Source organism: Gobio gobio (assembly GCF_949357685.1).
Source record: "Gobio gobio genome assembly, chromosome: 22".
Taxonomy (NCBI): domain Eukaryota; kingdom Metazoa; phylum Chordata; class Actinopteri; order Cypriniformes; family Gobionidae; genus Gobio; species Gobio gobio.
The window spans coordinates 7456121-7477386 of NC_137118.1; the positions used below are offsets into that span (position 1 = coordinate 7456121).

Consider the following 21266-nt stretch of genomic DNA (forward strand, 5'->3'; position numbering starts at 1 on the left):
TGTCAAGACAGATCTCGCTACAAAAAAAATATGCTGTATTGAAGGTTCACAGAAACATGTAGCCTCCATAATCCTTAATGGAAGAACAACCAGGACTCTTAGAGCTGGCCTCATTGCCAAACTGAGCAATCAGTGGAAAAGGGCCTTGTTAGAGTGGTGACCAAGCAGCTAATGGTCGCTCTGGTTGAGCTTCGTGATCATGTATGGAGATGAGAGAAACTTACAGAAGAACAAACATCACTGCAACACTAAATCTGGGGGTAACACTTTAGAATAATGGTCATTAGTTAACATTAGTTAATGTATTAACTAACATTTTTTTTTTTTTCAAGATTCAAGAGTTTTATTTGTCACATACACAGTTATATACACAATATACAACTGGCAGTGAAATGTAAACAGGTCCGCTCCATGGACAGTGCAAATAACAGTTACAAGAAATTAAATAGAAATAGAATAAAGTTAGAATAAAAAGTATTAACATAAGTAGAATTATAAATAAATCAAGTAAAAGATAAAAATAGGAAATAAGATAAAAATAAAAATATAAAAAATATGTGGATGATAAGTGAGATAAACTGTAGACTTAAAAATAAGTGGTTAACATAAAATATATAATATGTATATATAAAGAAGTATAATGTGCAAGGTTTATTACAGGTTGTTACGCAGTAACAATAGGGACGTAAAGTAAAGTGCAGTGCAATTGCAGTATGTGGATGTTAATGTTGAAAGACCGTATGTTTATGCGTGTGCGGGGGTGAAGTGAGTCACGTGACTGAGTTCAGGAGTCTGATGGCCTGGGGGAAGAAACTCCTCCTGAGTCTTTCAGTCTTTGCCATCAGGCTACGGAAGCGCTTACCAGATGGCAGCAGGGTGAAGTGAGAGTTTGCAGGGTGATTAATGTCTCTGATGATTTTAGTAGCTCTACCTCTGCAGCGTTTGGTGAAGATGTCCTGCAGAGACGGGAGAGCTGAGCCTGAGATGCGCTCGGATAAGCGCACCACTCTTTGCAGGGCTTTGCAGTCGTGACTGGTGCTGTTCCCGTACCACGCTGTGATGCACTGAGTCAGGACACTCTCTATCGCCCCTCGATAGAAAGTTTTCAGGATGGCTGGTGAAACCCTGAATTTCCTCAGCTGGCGCAGGTGGTACAGTCTTTGCCTGGCTTTTTTCACCTGTGTCTGGATGTGTGTAGTCCAGGTCAGATCCTCGGAGATGTTCACACCCAGGTATTTGAAGCTGCTCACTCTCTCTACCGGTGTCCCGCTGATCATGCGAGGGGAGTATGACTGATGCTGTCTCTTCCTGAAGTCCACAATCAGTTCTTTGGTCTTGTTAACATTCAGAGAGAGACAGTTGTCCTGGCACCATGATGTCAGTTGCTCCACTTCGTCCAAGTATGCCGTCTCATTGTTGTTGGAGATGAGACCCAGGACAACAGTATCATCAGCAAACTTGATGATCGAGGTGGAGCTGTGTGTGGACAAACAGTCATGGGTGTAGAGAGAGTAGAGCAGGGGACTCAGCACACAGCCCTGTGGAGCTCCAACACTCAGGGTGATGGAGGTGGAGGTGAACTGGCCTACTCTCACCGCCTGGGGTCTGCCAGTGAGGAAATCTTCAATCCAGAGGCAGAGAGAAGAATTCAGGCCTAGATCCAGGAGTTTGTGTGTTAGCTTAATGGGAACTATGGTGTTAAAGGCTGAGCTATAGTCAATAAATAGCAGCCTGACATAGTTCCCACTTTTGCTGTCGATGTGAGTGAGGCAGGAGTGAAGGACGTGAGAAATGGCATCTTCAGTCGATCTATTGGGACGATAGGCAAACTGAAGAGGGTCCAAAGTGTCAGGAATGGAGGAGCAAATGTTGTTTTTAATGAGTCTCTCAAAGACCTTCATGACTAAAGATGTGAGAGCCACTGGACGATAGTCATTTAGGCAAGAGGGTTTACTGATCTTAGGTACAGGGATGATGGAGGATCGTTTGAAGGAGGTGGGGACAACAGATGTAGCAAGGGACTCGTTGAATATGGATGTAAAGAGCCCTGAACTAACCATGAGCTAACCATGAGCTAACCATGAGCATGAACTAACCATGAGCAGTACATTTGTTACTGTATTTGTTCATCTTTGTTAACGTTAGTTAATATAAATACAGCTGTTCATGGTTTGTTCATGTTAGTTCACAGTGCATTAACTAATGTTAACAAGATTTTAATAATACATTAGTAAATGTTGAAATTAACATTAACAAAGATTAATAAATGCTTTATAAGTGCAGTTCATTATTAGTTAATGTTAACTAATGTAGTTAACTAATGTTAACTAATAACCATTATTCTAAAGTGTTACCAATCTGGGCTTTACAGTAGAGTGGCCAGACGCAAGACTCTCCTCAATGAAAATGCATGAAAACCCAGTTGGAATTTGCACAAAAAAAAATAATCTCTCAGACTATGAGAAACAACTTTCTCTGGCCTGATGAACCTCAGTTCCAAGCATCATGTATGGAGGAAACCAGGCACTGCTCATCACCTGCATAATACCATCCCAACAGTAGAGTGTGGTGGTAGAGCAGCATCATGCTGTGGGGGTGTTTTTCAGCAACAGCGACTGATGGACTCGTCAGGGTAGAAGGAAAGCTCAACACAGCAAAATATAGAGTTAGCCTTAATGAAACCTTGTCCAGAGCATTCAGAACCTCAAACAGGGCAGAAGGCAATGCAAGAATGTTTAATGGACAACTCTTTGAATGTCCAGCCAGAGCCTGGGCTTGAACCTAATCGAACATCTCTGCAGAAACCAGAAAATGGCTTCAATTAAGTACTGAGTTAAATATAAAAATCCATAGGCTACTTATGCAATGTACTTATTTCAGTTTTTCCTTTTTAATACATTGCAAAGTTGTCAAAAATACTTTTTTTGCTTTGTATGGAATGTAGATTGTAAAACAAAAACATTTTAAAGTAGTGTAACAAGGCAACAACATAAAATGTGAAAAAAAAGATGAAGGGGTATGATTGCTTTCGAAAGGCTCTGTCTATATAATCTTACAATTTTGAGGGGGTTTTTTTCATACAAACCTTTTTGAGGTCATTGTCCAAACAGAAAGGCACAAGTTTACCTTTAGGCTTTTTAAAATGCTTCAACAAAATGTTTTTGACTTTCGTTTGGCTTTGATTGACAGAGAGACTTTAAACTCATAAACCTCCTGCCATTCATCAACTCTAGTTAATTACACTGAAGACAGACCTTACACCTTATTGCTAGACCTGGATAAGACCGGATAAGTCTAATCTCTGTTGAGGTATTCTATTGACGGAGCTTTTTACCAATAATTCTGTTAACCTAGTTTGTGACCTCTTTAACAAATAGATACCGTTTGACTGTGTGAACCCATAAATAACATAGATGGAATCTTATTCAAACAATTAATGTAAACAAATGTAGATAAAGCCTAAAAATCCTACACCACATGGCCAAAAGTATATGGACACCTGAACTTGTATGTGCTTGTTTGACATTTCTAAATTCTTGGCATTAACATGGAGTTGCTGCTCCTTAACAGCTTCCACTTGTCTGGGAAGACTTTCTGCTAGATGTTGAACATAATCTCCTTCCATTCAGACAGATTTCAAAACAAATAAATCATTATTGTGAAGATATCAAATGTCTTATGAATTTAACCTCTTAAACCTTTCATTTGCAGCCGCCATTCACCGCAGAGAATCGGAAAAAGACAATTGACAAAATCCTAAAGTGCAAACTGAACCTTCCACCTTACCTCACCCAGGAAGCACGGGACCTTCTGAAAAAGGTAGAAGTCTTAGTTCAATCAGGTTTCACAGCTGTGTGGAATTCAGCCTTATTGCTCAACTTATGGGGTTGTGTGTGTGTGTTTCGCACCCAGCTGCTGAAGAGAAACGCATCAGTGAGAATAGGAGCAGGTCCTCGAGATGCTTTAGACATCCAGGTATCTGCCCTTCTGATGTGGTGAACCCATTATCATAAAAGCAGGAAATGACATGTACACATATAGTGGAATTCTGTAGATTATAAAAAGAGATTTGTATTTTTTTAGACCCACTCCTTCTTCAGACACACAAACTGGGATGATCTCCTGGCTTGTAAAGTTGAACCTCCCTTCAAGCCTTTTTTGGTACGAGTGTTTTCTCTCTGTACAATCAAATGTTGTCTCTTGTTGCAGATTTTCTAGTTGTTATTATCATTATTAGATCTCCGATAACTCCTCACAAATCTCTCTTTCTGCAGCAATCGGCAGACGATGTTAGCCAGTTTGACTCAAAGTTCACTAGTCAGACTCCCGTGGACAGTCCCGATGACACGACGCTCAGTGAAAGCGCCAACCAAGTCTTCCTGGTCAGTTTGTTTATTTTTGGGCTAAATTTATCTCTACGCTCTTTAACTATATATTCTTTACACCCCTCTGTGGTGACTCCAACGTTAAATTTATGTTCATGCATGTAGCAGATGCTGCTTTTCCAAAGTGCACCAACAGTGAACATGATTATTTTTGTGTTTATTAGCCAATGACATATGAATGGAAAATAATCTGATATTATCAATATTATGAGCTACTGTTTTGGACACACTACAATTCAGAAGTTTAGGGTCAGTAAGATTTTTTAAAAATGTTTTTGAAAGAAGTTTCTTCTCTTCACAGAGGCTGCGTTTATTTGATCAAAATCTAGTAAAATTGTGAATAATTATTACAATTTCAAATGACCTTTCTATTTGAATATATTTTAAAATGCAATTTATTTCTGTGATGTAAAGCTGAATTTTCAGCATCACTACTCCAGTCTTCAGTGTCACATGATCCTGATTTACCTGATCTTCCACTATGGTGATTTAGGCCCAATCCCAATTCTATTTTATACCCCTTCGCCTTCCCCTACCCCTACACCTACCTGTTCCCCTTGCCCCTTGAAACAGAGTGCCAAGGAGTAGGGGTGAAAATATTCCCCTAAGAAATGGGACACCACTACTATACCATTACACGTCATCATACCCCGTTTCTTTTATTATAAAATCCTGTGACATTTAACCAGTATGAACAGCAATGAAGTGCGTAGGCTATATCTAACAGAAATCAGGCGCGAGTACGTTTAACAAATTACTCACTCCCAACAGAGTTTTGCGCTGTATTTGGACTTAATAAAATGGCGCTCGTTTTCAGTTCAAAAACATATGAGCCAGAGTTTCCTAAGATGATACAGAACATACAAGACTAGTGAAGCCGCTTTTCCATTGGACCAAACTGTTCTCTTTGTTTATTAACCGTTCCATTCCGTGCTGATCCGAGCCGGCCGTGCGGTACGGATATGGTTTCGTTATCCACTGTGGTGCTGCGATAATGTTCATACGTTCTACGTCAAGTCAGTCGTTGCCTTGGTAACGCGAGAGTTTACAGACGATATGTATTGTAAATATCGACTGCGTTATGAAGGATGACCAGATATATATTTTTTAACTATTATTAATATGTGATCAAATCAGCCAAATAGTGAGTTTAGCAAGCTACGGAGAAACGGCAGCCAGGCGACACGCAAGTGATCGATCCCAAGTGGCAACACATACACATTCTAGCAGCACGGTAGCCGGTGTAGGGAAACTCCTCATACCCCTTCGTTCGAAGTGTGGTCCTGAAAAATCTTCGTTTGAAGGGCTATCTGGCCCTTCCCCTTACCCCTACCACTCCAACCGAAAAAGAATCGAGACACCCCTATCCCTTCACGTGAACGCGCAAAACGAAGGGGTAGGGGAAAGAGAAGGGCTAAAGGGTAGAAATGGGATTGGGCCTTAGTGTTAAAGAAACATTTTTTGTTATTATCAGTTGAAAACAGTTTGTGGAAACCCTGATCCATTATTTCAGGATTCTTTGATGAATAGGAAGTTCAAAGGAACAGTATTTATTTGAAATAGAAACCTTTTGTAACAATGTAAAAGTCTTTACTGTCACTTCCTGTAAATTACTGGTTACTGATGTACCCTTTAATGGTAAATGGACTGCATTTATATAGCGCTTTCAACAGACCCATGGCCATCCAAAGCGCTATACATATTGCCTCACATTCACCCATTCATACACCGACGGCTGTGTCAGCCATGCAAGGCGCCCTCCAGCTCATCAGGAGCAGCTGAGGTTAGGTGTCTTGCTCATGGACACCTCGACACTTGGTCAGGTGGAACCGGGATTGAACCACCAACCTTCCGGTTTGTAGACAACCTACATGAAGCACTGAGCCACTGCCGCCTCACTTTAATGCACCCTTGCTGAAAAAAAATTATATTTGAAAGAAGAAAAATCTTACTGACCCTTTTGAACAGTAGTGTAGATAAATTCACTAATAACTAACATCAAAAGTTTTGCTAGTATATTCAAATTTTCATCAGATTGTTGCCATGATCTACCAGATGAGCTACATAGTTAATAACAGCTTTAAGATCACATAAAGATGTTCTCCAGACAAATAGAATAGTATTACTCAGCACCAAGGCCTTGTTGTACGTGACACCATAGCCCAAACACGGAAGCCTCAATTTGTTTATACTCCATTTGATCTTAATTTTCATCAGCATGCTAGATTCATTTCTGACTCTCGACCTACATTGTGAGTGTGTGTCAGCATTGTGTGTGTGGTAAATTGGTTCTTTTTGTAGACAAACTTACGAGAAATGAATAATGTCTCTCATCTGGTCTGTATTATTACTGTTTAACTGTTTTTTCCAGCTGTTAGCGTGACATGTTTTTTTTTTTTTTTTGCTTCATAATTGCACATCCTTGTCTACCCAAACTCTTTTTTTAATTTAATCTTTTCTCGGATGTCGTCTCTCCTCAGGGCTTTACGTACGTAGCTCCATCTGTGCTCGAAAACATCAAGGAAAAGTTCACTTATGAGCCAAAATCCCGTTCACCTCGCAAGCTTCTGGGAAGCCCAAGAACACCAGTGAGGTAATGTGTTTTTCTCATTCCACTGAGGTTTGAACAGTGTATAAGTGTCTGTTTTCATGATCTTGTTGGGCTGTGTAAAAAAAAAAGAAAAGATTTTTCTAATTAATTGAGTTCTTTATTTGACATATTTTTTATTGATCTTTCACTATGCCAGTTTTTCCTACACCACTGAATCATACTTGAACCAATTTTGCATCTCAAATTAATTTGATAAGATGATAATGGCATGTTTCAGCAAAAAAAGGCAAGAAAACTTGTCCTCCTTTATTGATTCATTTTTTGGAGCCTTTACACAATAACACGTGACGAGTCTAGTCTGATTTACAAACAAATCACTTTCACTTTTTTATTTTTTTTTTGTGAATCAAAAACAAACAGCATGACCGTAGTGGTCTGATTCAAACACAAATGACTCTTATGAACTGTTTTTTTAAGTGAATCAAAAGCGTTTCGCTCAGCTGGTGTTGTCTGATTCACAAACAAATTACTCTTCTGAAAAGGTTGTTTTTGGTTTATCTAAAACTCACATTGCAACTAGTGTAGTTCCAAAAGTGGTAATGACACGTTTGATCCGATCCATATTTTAAATGAATCATTCCAAATATATTCACGGATCAGTATGACAAGTCCCTCACTGAATGGTTACTTAAGTAAAAAAGTTATAGGAAGAATATATATCAAACCGAGTATTGATTTGTGTATTGATCTTGTAGGGAAGGTCATTGATTTAGTTTATCTGAGCTTTAAGTGTAATTTGTTGACCAAGTATAAGAACCAAATCCAAGGTTGTACAAGCTGTAACAAGCTTATCTTGTCATGTGTATACTGGTTATGTGTTTGTAACTTTGCACGAATAGATATCCGTAACCTGTGATGCCATACTTGCTTTTTCCAGCCCTATGAAGGGTGAAGGGTTAGAGAGTTGGTCTCGAGGTCCACCCTTCCCAGAAGTGACCACAACCAGCTCCTCTCTCCTGCCGCCCACTGGGGTGTCTAAAAGTGAGCCGATGGACATGAACAGCAGCATGGAAGTGTCGGCCCCTCTTCCCATCAAAAAACCACTGGGATCCACTGTGGGGTCCGGCATGAAACAGGCTCACCCAGGGGGCGGCAGGAGACCCCAGCATTTGAGGATGAAGCTTTGATGAACGTCTTGAGTTTTGCACTTTAGGAATTTATTAAATTACCCAAAGGCCTTTCTGCACCCAGTATTCGTCACTTAAACACTTGCCGCCTAAGCATACAAGCATGCAGAGCTTGTTCAGAACAAAGCCTGTGACCTCTCTCTACTTGCACCATAGCGAGTTGGTCAGCTGCTTGCTATGAAAGAGGAGGAGACCACCTTGCACTTTAGGTGACTCTGAGCATGAATTTCAGTTTTATCTTTTATATGCCATGCTCATGCAAAAAAAGTAAAGAAGAAGGCGTATCTTCTGTTCTATATTTAAAGTTTGGTCTGAGAGACTGAGGTTGGACCCCTCGTGATAGTAACTGTGTTTAAAGAGGTAGTTCGTCCAAAAATAAAAAAAATTATGTTATTTGCTCACCTTTTGTCATTCCAAATCTGTTTGACTTGACTTTCTTTCTTATGTGGAACGCAAAAGAAGAGACCATTCTCAGTGTTGTGTTGTTTTAGGCCCCATTGACTTCCATTATATGATTGTCTTCTTTTGTGTTTCACAGAAGAACAGAAAGTCATACAGGTTTGGAACAATTTGTGAGTGAGTAAATAATAGCAGAATTGTCAGTAAGAGAAGCTCCAGTTCTACATTCCAGTGGAATCTGTTTTTTTTGCGGTGTATTTGACTCTTAAAGGGATAGTTCTCCCAAAAATGAAAACTTTTTCATTACTTACTCACCCTCAAGTTGTTCAAAACCCGTATGGGTTTCGATCTTCTGTTGAACAGAAAAGAAGATATTTTGAAGAATGTTGGTAACCAGGTGGTTGACGGCACCCATTGACTTCCATTGTAGGAAAACAATAATACTATGGAAGTCTATGGAGCCCGTCAACTGTCTGGTTACCAACATTCTTCCAAATATCTTCTGTTGTGTTCAACAGAAGAAAGAAACTCATACAGGTTTGGAACAACATGATGGTGAGTAAATGACAAAATGATCATTTTTGGGTGAACTATCCCTTTAATGCATCAGTGGTTATTAGGACCCCTAGAATCACTGATGTAGAACACTTCTGGAAAGACAGTTGTGTTACCAACCAATGATAAACTACGAAGTTAAATATAAGCTGAGTTTTGTTTTTTGTTTTGTTGCTTTTTTGCTATGCTCTCTGCTCAAGTTCATCCAGCAATGTTGAAGGATTTCAAGACATTCTTCTCTCGTTTGGTCTGCTCTTGATTACATTTAAAATTCATACAGTTAAGTATGAATCTACCTGTGTTCTGCGCATTAAATCAATGTTTTTCTTTTGGACCGTATGCATTACTCTGACCAAAGAGTATTTAAAATACAAAATTACCAGATAAAGCTAGATAAATCCTCTTAATCTAGGGTACAAGTAATTCTTTCTAAGCCACATCTACAAACACTAATGCCACTAATACTACTATGATGTCATCCTTTTTTTATAATCATTTTTCAATTTAATTTTCAATCTAGTATTGAAGACAGCAAGACAACAATTCTGAAATAGTTTCCTTAACTATTGTTTTTGTTTCTTTCTAAATATGTGTCTTCTAACAAATTTATTTTCCAGGTGCCATATAGTTTTTTTGTTTAACTATGCAAATGATTTATTCTTAATAATCAAGAATGCTGTTCAAGATTTAGTTATATAAAGACAAAGACATGTCAGCCCCCTTTAATTTTTATTTTGTACTTCTTTCTTTGGTGAGCATCGAGTCAAAATAATTGTATTATTCTTAAGGATAAAAGTAAAAATATATTTTCAAGATGTGCAGTAGATACGTACAGCAGATAAAGGGAAAACCACTGGATTATTTATTGTTCTTTTGACTTTTGATTTAAATAAGCTTGGATGTTTGTGGTTGAGGTGAAAGGAAAATCTCTATTCTAGATGAACCCAGAATGATGGAAGTGTAATAAAATAGTAAATCCTTAAAAGAAGATCAGTATTTATTTCATTGCTGTATATAGACATGGTTCTTCATGACGGTTGGTGCTCTTCTCTTGTATTATAGTTCTTATAGATACAATAAGTGTCATGATGTGACTGGTCGACACACAGTATGCTTCTTGTTACAATTGTGCTGAATGTAAGAAGGGGTTATTTAGACAGTCATCGTGGGTGTTTTTAATGTATCTTGTTTCACAGGCTTTCCTGTGCTCATAGCACTGTTATTGTTATCAATGAGCGTCTGCGTGTGAGGCTGAGATTACGTCTGTGTAACCACATTTAAACAATTTCTGAATGACATGCTTTTTTTTCCCATGGGAATGTAAAATAGGCTTGTTTTCTGTTTGAAAACATTGCTCTGTTGTGACATCGTAACCCACTGATCGAATGTGATGTTAACCTCACATTCTCAAACTCTAATTTCCGTTGTGTATATTGTAATTGTGGTTGGACATTAGGAGGCCATTGCTCTGATTGAACTGTCTGGACTTTGCAGCCGATTCCATCAAAGCCAATAACTGGCTGTTCTCACTATGCACAGGAAGCATGATTGTGAATATCTTAAGCTTAATCCAGTGCCTACTGATAAACAACAGCCTGCTGTGCCGTGGCAGTTAACAGCCCAAAATGGCTTCATATGGGAAAGCCTTTGAATTTGAAATCTGTGCGAGACCAGCAGCTTAATTAAAATTGCCTCTTAACTGGTACTTTGACTATGGAAGCATCGCATTTTGCCTTTGCGTACACAAATATCGACAATTTATTCAAACTATGCAATGCTAGCTGAGAGAGGCGTAAATGGCTTCATGTATCACTTTTGGCAGTCTGATGAGTTGGATATTGACCATAACCCCAGTCCCTATAATCACAAGACTCGTGGCCTGGGTTTAAAACCTTTCAAACCGTCTCCCACTGATTCTTGCAGTCATGTTGGAATATTAAGACATAACTTGGTGCTAACGGCCTGTTTTTTTCCCCATCTTCATATGCTCCTTATAAAAATGTAATGTGGTGTGTAATTGAGCTTCAGAAAGAGTTTGACTCTCAAATCGGTGTACTCCATTAGGAACCAATTCTGAAACTTCCTGGATTATACAGTAAAGTCAATAGAAAAACGCCTGAGATGCAGATAAGGATACATTTAGCATTTTAAAGTGCTGTGTTTATTAGACAGTGGCACATTTTGGTTTAAAAATGAATGGATTTAAAGTATGACGTGAGATTGCTTTCTAAAGAATAATCTGGTGTTTTGTGATTGTTAATATTTATTTTAAAACTCATTTTAATCCCTGGAGAATTGTACTACATCAATAAAGTTGAATTAGAGTATTTAACAAGCAACCCTGCATTTACTTGGCAAGTATTTCAATGACTCTTCTTGACAGTTTGAAACATTTATTTGGTCAATTATCTAAATATACTGGAAAAATGCAACGGCATACTGTATGATGGTACTAAAATAGATGTTTCTTCTTCAACTCTTTGGTTTATTACACTGTAAGTGCAGCATTAGAAAAATACCATGTATCTGTGAAGAGCCTGAATTACAAAAGGCATTTAGCATGTACAGTAATAGTTTGCTGATTGAAAAGTAACAAAGCTAATATGTTGTTGAGTCACTAAAATCACATGGTTATAAAATTCTACTGCTATGTCATTTAATAAATCAGCAGTTCATGTGCGATTACCTCACATGATTATTACAGAACAAACCAGAATACTTCAAACGGAAGAATTTTTTTTAAAACACCTTATAATTGGATTCATAAATGTGTTTAAGACAAGTTCAGTTACAAAAGCCTAGTCTCTGACAGGATCATACAAAAAACAACAACCCAGAATCTCTGAATAATTCAACCAAAAATACATTAAGGGAGAAAAACATGAATTTCTGATGTGTTTTCTCCTCAAATACAATCAAGAAATCCATTTGTCCACCGTATCCTTCTGCTTACACCCGCAAGGAAATTAGTAAAACCAGAGATGGCATGCAAGAACACAAAGCGGAATATATATTATAAACATTAAAAAATAAGAGTTCCACATACAACAATAATAATAGTATTAATAATAATAATACAAGAGCTGGTGAATGCACTTGTCCTTCTGACAAGATTTATATACATGAAAAAAAAAAAAAACTGGCGATTTTTCTAGTTGACTATTGCCTTATAACAAGTGCTGTTTGCTCCACGGAGATGTTTGAGGAACAATCCACATATTCTGTGGATCCATTGCTGTCTCAACACAGAGTCTTCATCCTTTCAGTGAGCAGCATGTTCAGTAGATTTGTAAATAAGCTGATGTTGCGCCATCTTTCCACTTATTCACCTTGTCTGTGATGATAGTGCGGCAGAGGGGGCAGGTCCTCTCCTGGTTAAGCCACTGGGCTATGCACTCCTCACAGAAGATATGCTGGAGACAATCAAGTGGTAAACAGATTACATACATGTTCTAGGCAGGTGGCTTACGAGAAAGTCCATGCATTATGTCACATACTTCCCTAGTACTATATAATAGGCTAAAAACAGTATGTGGCAAAAGTTGTATGTCTGAATTCATGAGATTCTGAAGTGTGCATAAGACTTTACTTTCCCATGAGGCCACGTGAGAGGATTTGTGAATGGCAGTGACACAACTGACGCTGGTAGATCACATGATAATCACGAAATGGCAAATGTAGTATGTCCAGATTACATTCATACTATTCAAGAGAGTATACGATTTCAGACACAGCCACTGTGTATTAATTCAACAAGATGTAAGGAAAATAGAATAAGAGCAGGCTGTTAATTATCGAAAAAAATGCTATCTCGTAAAATGACCGTCAACACGTCTGTTTATTTACCGAGATTATTTTATAGAGAAAAAGGTAACACTTTACAATAAGGTTTCGTTAACATGAACTAAAAATGAAAAATACTTCCACAACATTTATTAATTTCAACATTTACTAATACATTCTTAAAACCAAACGTTGTATTTGTTAACATTAGTTAATGCACCGTAAACAAACAAACAATGAACAGCTGGATTTTGATCAAATAACATTAACAAAGATGAATAAATACGGTATTGCTCATTGTTAGTTCATGTTAACAAATGAGACCTCAGGGTTTCCCAAACTGGGGTTTGTTAGTTAAAACAATTTTTAAATAAAAGCTGTGAAAACAAAAGATTTAAAACATGTATTTGTTTACTTGCATGTCATGTGACCATTAAAGGGATAGTTCACCCAAAAATGAAAATTAGCCCATGATTTACTCACCCTCAAGCCATCCTAGGTGTATATGACATTCTTCTTTCAGACGAATACAATCAGTTATATAACCAAAAACGTGGCTAATCCAAGCTTTATAATGGCAGCCCAAAAAAACATCCATCCATCATAAAAGGGTTGGGTTTGTGTAAGAAAAATATCCATATTTAAAACTTTATATAGTAAAATATCTGGCAGTATGTCACACCAATTACAGGCTAGATATTTTTCTTTATGACATGTTAAATATGGATATTTTTCTTTACATCTAAATACGGATAAATATGGGATAATTTTCACTTTTGGGCGAACTATCATCAGAGATTCGTGAACATGCATATGTGTTGTTAAATTATTTAAATATTAACTTAAACCTCACATTTTAGGTCAAAGGTTTCGACTGACAAAAAAATGTTTTGTAATATAATTTAATTAATTTGATCTATTATAAAGATTTTTACAAAAGCCTTAAAGCTGCTGTCCGTAACTTTTTTTGTGTTCAATATTTACAAAAATTATATAATGAGAATGTACAACATGAATCCACTTTCCAAACTGTGTTTTTGTCTTTCCCTGAATCATTATGGTACACTTATAATAAGTGTTTATATTGGGACTATTTTAGACCGGTCTGGTAGGAACCGCTGTGGAGGAGCACAGTCTCTGCGTGACTCGCCATAGACATAAACAGAGAGAAGTAGATCCGGCTGCAATGTTCTTCCGCAAGACGCATGCAGTTCTGTTTATTAACCGCTAGAGCGCAAAAAGTCACGGACTGCAGCTTTAAAATATATGAAAAAAAAAATATGTTGCTATAGAGCTGATAGAAAAAAATATTTTGTAAACTGCAGTGCTCAATGTTTAAGAAGAGTTAATAACTCGACAAGAATTATATAAGCTAATTTGTCTTTTACATGAAAAAAAAACACTTGGCTTATGTAATTCTTGTCAAGAATGAGACGGAGCCTGATGCTAGTTTTTGTAGTAAATACAATAAATAACATTCTCACCTGACACACAAGTACCCGAGGCTGTTTAAAATCAGCCTGACAGATCGGACAAATGTCACCTGCCTCTCTGACCTGAGATGAACTGGCTGGAGCTCCGTTCACCTTTAAAGACAGGTGAAAAGAACATGATATTTCTGTGTAATTCAACTATATCTCTTACAGATTGCACAACTAATATTATAAGAATTAGGAGAGGAGCAGAAGAAGCTATATTTTGTACCTCAGAACTGAAAAAAGTCCGTAATGTTTTCTGCAATGATCCTGACAGTCCATACAGTGCCAAAAGCTAGAAGTGAAAGGTTATAAGATCAGATCGACAAATGTCTTCTAATAACGTATTAATTTCTTATTGCGATGATTGTGCAAACCTTCATTATGAGGTAGAGCAAGGCTAGCAGGATTCCCAGAGTCAGACCCACTGGGGTGTCCATCTCATCATAGCTGACCAGATAGCGGAACCAGAGTGGGACAGGAGCAATCACCTGATACAGCTGACCCATCTCCTCTATGAGCATGTACCACTGACCCTATGGAAAGCGGGATGGATACGATGAAGCTAACGTTCATTTTGATTCAGTGCAGCGAATTAAATAATGTTACAAATCATGCTCACCCTTCGCCGGTACGTCATGAGCGTGGATGGGACGAGGAGAATAAGACACTTGAGCCCCATGAAGAAAAACTTCACAATGAAGTTAGTCACACCAACGCTCCATAAAACCTCCCAGAAGTTTTGGGAATCTATCGTAGCGTTGGCAAAAATGAGGCTGAGGGACAAAAAAAGAAGGAGAGAGACAATGATCTAGTTGATATATTGCACTAAACATAGTGGTCAAGTGAGGGTTGGTGACAGTGAAAAGCACTAACCAGCGATAAAGTGACTGATTGTGAAACGTGAAGAACACGAGGAGACTGGAGGATGTGAGGAACAACAAGAGCCATGCGCAATGCAACTTCCTCCTTCGGTCCTTTACACAGGAGACACAAAACAAAAGAGCCTTCAGATTATATACACACACTACCGTTCAAAAGTATGGATTTTTGTAATAAGAGAAGTCTCTTATGCTCACTAACCCTGCATTTATTTAATCAAAAGTGCATTAAAACAAATTTAAAATGTAATTTATTCCGGTGATGGCAAATCTGAATTTTCAGCATCAGTCTTCAGTGTCACATGATCCTTCAGAAATCATTGCTGATCATATGCGGATTTGACATTTCTTGTAATTTTTTCTTACTATTTTTTTCAGGATTCCTTCATTAATAGAAAGTTTAAAAGAACAGCATTTATATGAAATCAAAATAGAACATTATAAATGTATTCAATGTCACTTTTGATCAATTTAATGCATCCTTGCTGAATAAAATTAAATTCTTAAAAAAAGAATTGTGTATAAATATTACAAAAATGTATATTTAGTATACCTATCATTATGAAACATACACCTCTATTGTCATTATCCATCATATTTCTATATATTATTCACCATGAACACATCATTGTGAATCCTTAAAAAATATATATATAAAGAAACAAGTGATATTTGATTTAAAAAAACCAAAGTGTTTTTTTTCACATTGCTCTTATGCTTAAAAGGTTAGTTCACCCAAAAATGAAAATCCTGTAATCATTTACTCACCCTCTTGTTTTTTTTAAACCTGTATCCGCTTGTTAAGTCGTACCGTTTCTGGGTCCAAGCCTCAACTCGTTTCACTTGAGAATGCCATCGACGGCCGTTTATGAGTGCTATTTAGTCATATTAAACATCAAACATTTTAAAAAGTTAAACATTTTAAAGACTTACAGTCTACACAACAGTCTCTGTGCTCACCGCGTCACAGACATTAATATTTTAACATTTTATAAAAGATGAATCACTGTCTGGCCATCTGGAATTTTGCTATGGAGATAAAGGTTATGATTTTAAAAAAAATTGTAGTATTAGACCACATTGTGTGTGTATATTAGCACCGTTTGTTGTTTTTCTTGTGGTATGAGAGAGCGTTTGGACCCGGAAGCTCTGCCGCGTGACGTCAGACTTAACAACCGGATGAGTTTTGTTCTTCTGTTGAATACAAAAGATGATATTTTAAAGAATGTCGGAAACCAAACCCCATTGACTTCCATAGTATTTTTTCCTTCATACTATGGGAGTCAATGGGACCTTTGGTTGCCCATATTCTTCAAAATATATTCTATTGTGTTCAGCAGAAGAAAAACTCATACAGGTTTGAACCAACATTAGGGTGAATAAATGATGACAGGATTTTCATTTTTGGGTAAACTGTCCGTTTAAGCAAACTATTATCTTAGTTCACAGACTCATCCTAGAGAACTACTCCATTCCTAGCCAACCTTGATGTCACATATGAGATAATATGGTGGACTTACGTGGAGAAAGACTTGCGTTTGAATGCTTGTGTTGACATACATAAAAGTGGTAAACAGACCGACTGCAACAGCCAGACCTACAGAAAGACAACACCGACATGTGACAGGGGTCATGAACTTCACACATAACTACTGCCTCACTAACACATACCTAGTGCGTGCTGAATGACAAGTTTCGCGGAGAGAATCACTATGAAAGGAAGACTTTTCTTGAGCCAGCGGAGAAGATTGCGCAGCTCTGGTAATGAGCTGCTGGATTCTCCGGATTCCAGGTCTGACTCTCCGCTGTCCGGCTCGTGCTCGTGGCTGTGCGTGTGTCCGTGAGGATGGGAGTGGCTATGGCTCGCCGTTCTCAGCCTTCGCGAAGTAGCACCGCGTCCACTCGTCGACCCCGATGAGCTGCCGATAGGTACCCGAACATCCTCGCCTGGTTCCGGCCCGCTGGAACTTCCAGCCCCCGGCATTCTTGCGAGCAGCTCCGGCTGCAGAGTCAATGACAGCCCGTTCCCTTCCTGAAGGCTCGGGTCGGGTTGCATCGGGTCAGGTGAATCCCTCAATTTAAACGTTCTTCTGGACTCGCAATTTGTTCCTCTGTTGAAAAATAAAGCAAAAGAATAGATCAGAAGCCGCCAGACACACCATTCAAAGCTCTATGCACATATTAAGTTATTTTTTATATAATGTAATAAGAAATACATTGTTTTAAGCTTCATGGTTCTCTCACTAGCAAGCGGACGGGTGTAAACAAAAAGAAAAGAGCGTCTGTGTGTGAAAACGGGGGGGTCTTGTGGGTGGGAACAGGAAATTGATGCATCTCCAGTCACACACATGATCCAATCCGTGCGATGCAAAAGCGTTTGCAACTATACAACGTAACTTATTGATTTATTTGAGCATTGAATTATGGATTTAATTATGACAGGTTTACACTGGGTTGATGATGAAAATAAAAAATCAAACACAAATGAGTTTTAATTTTATTTTTTATACAGTTCATGGAAATGAAATTGAAAATGATTTTTAATTTTGTTTGGAATAAACTTCCTTTTTTTTGTCAGTTACTTTATTTTAATTGCTTCCTTATGGAACTGTTTCTTTTATAAAAATATCAGTATCACTTTTATAGCCATAATGTTCTGTATATCCAGAGCTGGGTAGTAACCACTGATCTATATAAATGTTTAGTACCCCATTTTCTTCAAAATATCTTTTTTTGTGTTTAGAAGAACAAAGAAATGCATAGAAGTTTGGAACAACTTGAGGGTGAGTAAATTATGACAGGATTTTCTTTTTTGGGTGAACTATCCCTTTAAGCACTTGTCATTAGGGACCAGTTGTTCAAACAGTTTAATCTGGATCAGAATGATCTAGATTAGAAAATCCCATCTTTTGCTATCCAAATTTCTATTTGCTATATTAAGCATTTCAATGCTTTTGCATTCTATCAGAAAAGTTTCACTCACCCGAGAAACTGCGTTCACTCACAAAGAACCTGGGACTTGTTCATCTCTTATTGTGCCAATGTAGTTTACAAACAGTGCTAAATAAAATAATAAAAAAAAAAAAAAACACTTTAAATTAAATATAATATTTTTGTTTGATATTTAAAGTTGTTTGGGGATTATTTTATAATAATCCCAAAATCTTTTTTTTTACTTTACTGTAGGCTACCAAAAGGCTTAATAGGTAGCCTAATGTCTACTTCTAATTTATTACTTTAACAGTTAAATGAATAAAAATGTGTGTATATCCACTGGTAAGGCATAACATTATGATTCCTAATATTGTGTTGTCCCCCTTTTTCTGCCAAAACAGCCCTGACCCGTCGAGACATGGACTCCACTAGACCCCTGAAGGTGTGCTGTTGTATCTGGCACAAAGATGTTAGCAGCATATCCTTTAAGTTGCAAGGTGGGGCCTCCATGGATCAGACTTGTTTGTTCAGAACATCCTACAGATGCTCGATTGGATTGAGATCTGGGGAATTTGGAGGTCAAGTCAACACCTCAAACTCGTTGTTGTGCTTCTCAAACCATTCCTGAACCATTTTTGCTTTGTGGCAGGCCTCATTATCTGCTGAAAGAGCCACAGCCACCAGGGAATACCGTTTCCATGAAAGGCTGTACATGGTCAGCAACAATGCTTAGGTAGGTGGTACGTGTCAAAGTAACATCCACATGGATGGCAGGACCCAAGGTTTCCCAGCAGAGCATTGCCCAAAGCATCACTTCCTCCGCCGGCTTGCCTTCTTCCCATAGTGCATCCTGGTGCCATGTGTTCCCCAGGTAAGCGACGCATACGCACCCGGCCATCCACGTGATGTAAAAGAAAATCATTTATCAGACCAGGCCACCTTCTTCCACTGCTCGTGGTCCAGTTCTGATGTTCACGTGCCACTGTTGGAGCTTCGGCGATGGACAGGGGTCAGCATGGGCACCCTGACTATTCAGACACCTTTCTATCAGAACCAGCATTAACTTCTTGAGCAATTTGAGCTACAGTAGCTCGTCTGTTTGATCGGACCACACGATCCAGCCTTCGTTCCCCACGTGCATCAATGAGCCTTGGCCGCCCATGACCTTGTGGATGTCAGTGCATTGGATCCACGCATACGGTCTTAGGGGCCTTTCACACAGAACACGTTTTTTCCATTCCAATGCGCTACTTTTCCATTGTTTTTCTATGTAAACACACGCTAGACAGACGTGTATAATCATTGCGCTCACATTACGCGTCTTTTGGAGCATCTCGCGCTCAAGTTAAAATTGGTTCAACCTTTAAAAAACGTGTCTCGAGATCTTGCGTTTTTCACCAATTCCACTGCCCATGTCTTGCGTTTTTCAAAGCAAAAATGCATTCTATGTGAACAAGCAGCGTAATTATATACTTAAAATTATATTTAATACAAATACATTTTTTACAAATAAATATGTATGTTTGAAAGAAATTATGTATGCAAGTTGTTATAAAGATTGCTTATATCATTCATTGAAAAGAATACCATTTGTTCTTCTTCTTGTTCTTTAGAAGAAGTGGTTTTATTTAATTTTTAGATAAATAAAGACGTGTTATTTCACAGAAGTTAAATCTGTGTCTGCATGGCATGTTAATACTTTAATAGCATTCATATTAACAGGTTGATAGATGTTTTCTCCAGGAGTATATAATGGATTTGGACATTTTAGAGACATTTTTAATTAATGCATTACAATATAATTAAACCCATAAGATTTTAGTCAGATGACTAAAATATGACTAAAACTAAATGGCGTTTTAGTCAAAAGACTGACAAAAAATAAGCCAAAATCTGCTGTCAAAATTAATACTGATTCAAAGCTACCAACCACTCTTAGCCACGTTATTCTTGAGCTAACGTTCCCAAATTTTATATTGAAGAAATCCTCGTATCGAACTTAATATCATAACTTTACACTACACTGTAAAATTGTAACCACCCCCAACTTTTGGCCCACCCAAAATGGAAATCCATGCTCCGGTAACGTACAACACAGCAGTTTTGCTGGTGTCGTGTGAATCCACGTACACATCTGTTTACGTGATTATTCAAGTGCATATAATATGAACTGACCTAAACAGCGGGGTTAGACAGAACATATTCCATGACTGCATATTATCTCTAAGGTTTATATACTATAAGATTCGTGCTGTCTGAAATGGGTTTTTAGACATAGACCGTAAAAGGTTTTAGATAAATAACTTGACGTTACCTGTCATACTGCGCACGGAGTTTCATGATAAAGCACCGATCTCCATTCTACAGCTTATGGTGGTGTTTGAATGATAAACACAAAATAACTCAACGAGATTGTAATCAAAACAGCTCATGGGCTAAAGGAGTTTAACTTCGGCTTGACATTGTTCCGGGAGCCATCTGGCCTGACCTACTAATGGAACCTGTGGCTCTGCTGGAAAGCAAATAAAAGTCCTCAATAAGGCTGCCTCGTGCTTTCAAAATAAAAGTCATTGAACTCAGTTCACCAAAAATTAAACATTCTGTCTTCGTTTACGCACCCTCACGTTGTTACATGACTTCATTTCATTCTTTGAAACACAAAATAAGATGTTAAGTACAATGTTAAGAATGTCTCAATCAGCATTTAGCCTACTTAATTTACACATTTCTTCCCCATATAATGTGAGGGAAAGCACTTGGAGAGTGAGAGGCTGTCGTTCTGCCTAATGTTTTAATGTTGGAGCAGACGACCCTGAACTCACCTGCATTCAGGTTTGTTGATAATGTTGTCTTTACTCAGAGATACATCAGATGGAGTTCATTTAAGCAGTCCCACTGCTTTAACTTTTAAATCATAATATATATATATATATTTACTACTTTCCTCCCTAGAACCTCCCTCTTGCGGTTAGCCTATATCTACAAGGTAATTTCTGACCATTTTGGCGCCTGCGGTCAATATTGGGTGTCATATTTAGCAATGAAAATTTTACAGATTTCAAATGCACTATCCTAATCTAGACTCTTTGATTGTAAATTGATTTTCCAGTCTCTAT

The 21266-nt window shown here is 37.9% G+C and overlaps 2 protein-coding genes across 5 annotated transcripts in view; one reads left to right on the forward strand and one right to left on the reverse strand.

Annotated features, from left to right (window-relative positions):
* rps6kb1a (ribosomal protein S6 kinase b, polypeptide 1a) overlaps positions 1–11222 on the forward strand; it is a 29803-nt gene extending 18581 nt beyond the window's left edge. The window contains exons 10-15 of one of the 2 annotated variants that reach the window (XM_079804901.1): positions 3712–3819; positions 3913–3975; positions 4084–4161; positions 4275–4382; positions 6866–6978; positions 7874–11222. In XM_079804901.1, coding sequence (XP_079661027.1) covers positions 3712–3819; positions 3913–3975; positions 4084–4161; positions 4275–4382; positions 6866–6978; positions 7874–8123 — 720 coding nt within the window. In that variant the 3' untranslated portion in view covers positions 8124–11222. Of the gene's footprint in view, positions 1–3711; positions 3820–3912; positions 3976–4083; positions 4162–4274; positions 4639–5098; positions 6303–6865; positions 6979–7873 lie in introns of those variants that run through there. The other variant, XR_013815596.1, reaches the window with a different exon arrangement.
* On the reverse strand, positions 11206–20685 carry rnft1 (ring finger protein, transmembrane 1). 3 transcript variants are annotated; one of them, XM_079804904.1, is made up of 10 exons: positions 20465–20661; positions 18200–18276; positions 16888–17327; positions 16737–16813; positions 15212–15312; positions 14958–15111; positions 14713–14871; positions 14565–14630; positions 14345–14446; positions 11327–12490 (listed from the first exon to the last, which is right to left on the reverse strand). In XM_079804904.1, the coding sequence occupies exons 3-10, from the start codon at positions 17270–17272 to the stop codon at positions 12356–12358; spliced, it is 1179 nt and encodes a 392-aa protein (XP_079661030.1). In that variant the 5' UTR covers positions 17273–17327; positions 18200–18276; positions 20465–20661; the 3' UTR covers positions 11327–12355. The 3 variants fall into 3 exon arrangements, with proteins under 3 accessions (XP_079661028.1, XP_079661030.1, XP_079661029.1); XM_079804902.1 differs by lacking the exon at positions 18200–18276 and having other exon boundaries at positions 11206–12490; positions 20465–20685; XM_079804903.1 differs by lacking the exons at positions 18200–18276; positions 20465–20661 and adding an exon at positions 17433–17500.
* Positions 20686–21266: the final 581 nt, after the last annotated feature.

Coding starts and splice junctions, on each gene's coding strand:
- rnft1 (XM_079804902.1), bottom strand. CDS start 20,490: ATGAAACTCCGTGCGCAGTATGACAG. Junction 16,814..16,887: donor TGTCATTCAGCACGCACTAG/GTATGTGTTAGT, acceptor GTCTTTCTGTAG/GTCTGGCTGTTGCAGTCGGT. Junction 15,112..15,211: donor AATCAGTCACTTTATCGCTG/GTTAGTGCTTTT, acceptor TTTGTCCCTCAG/CCTCATTTTTGCCAACGCTA.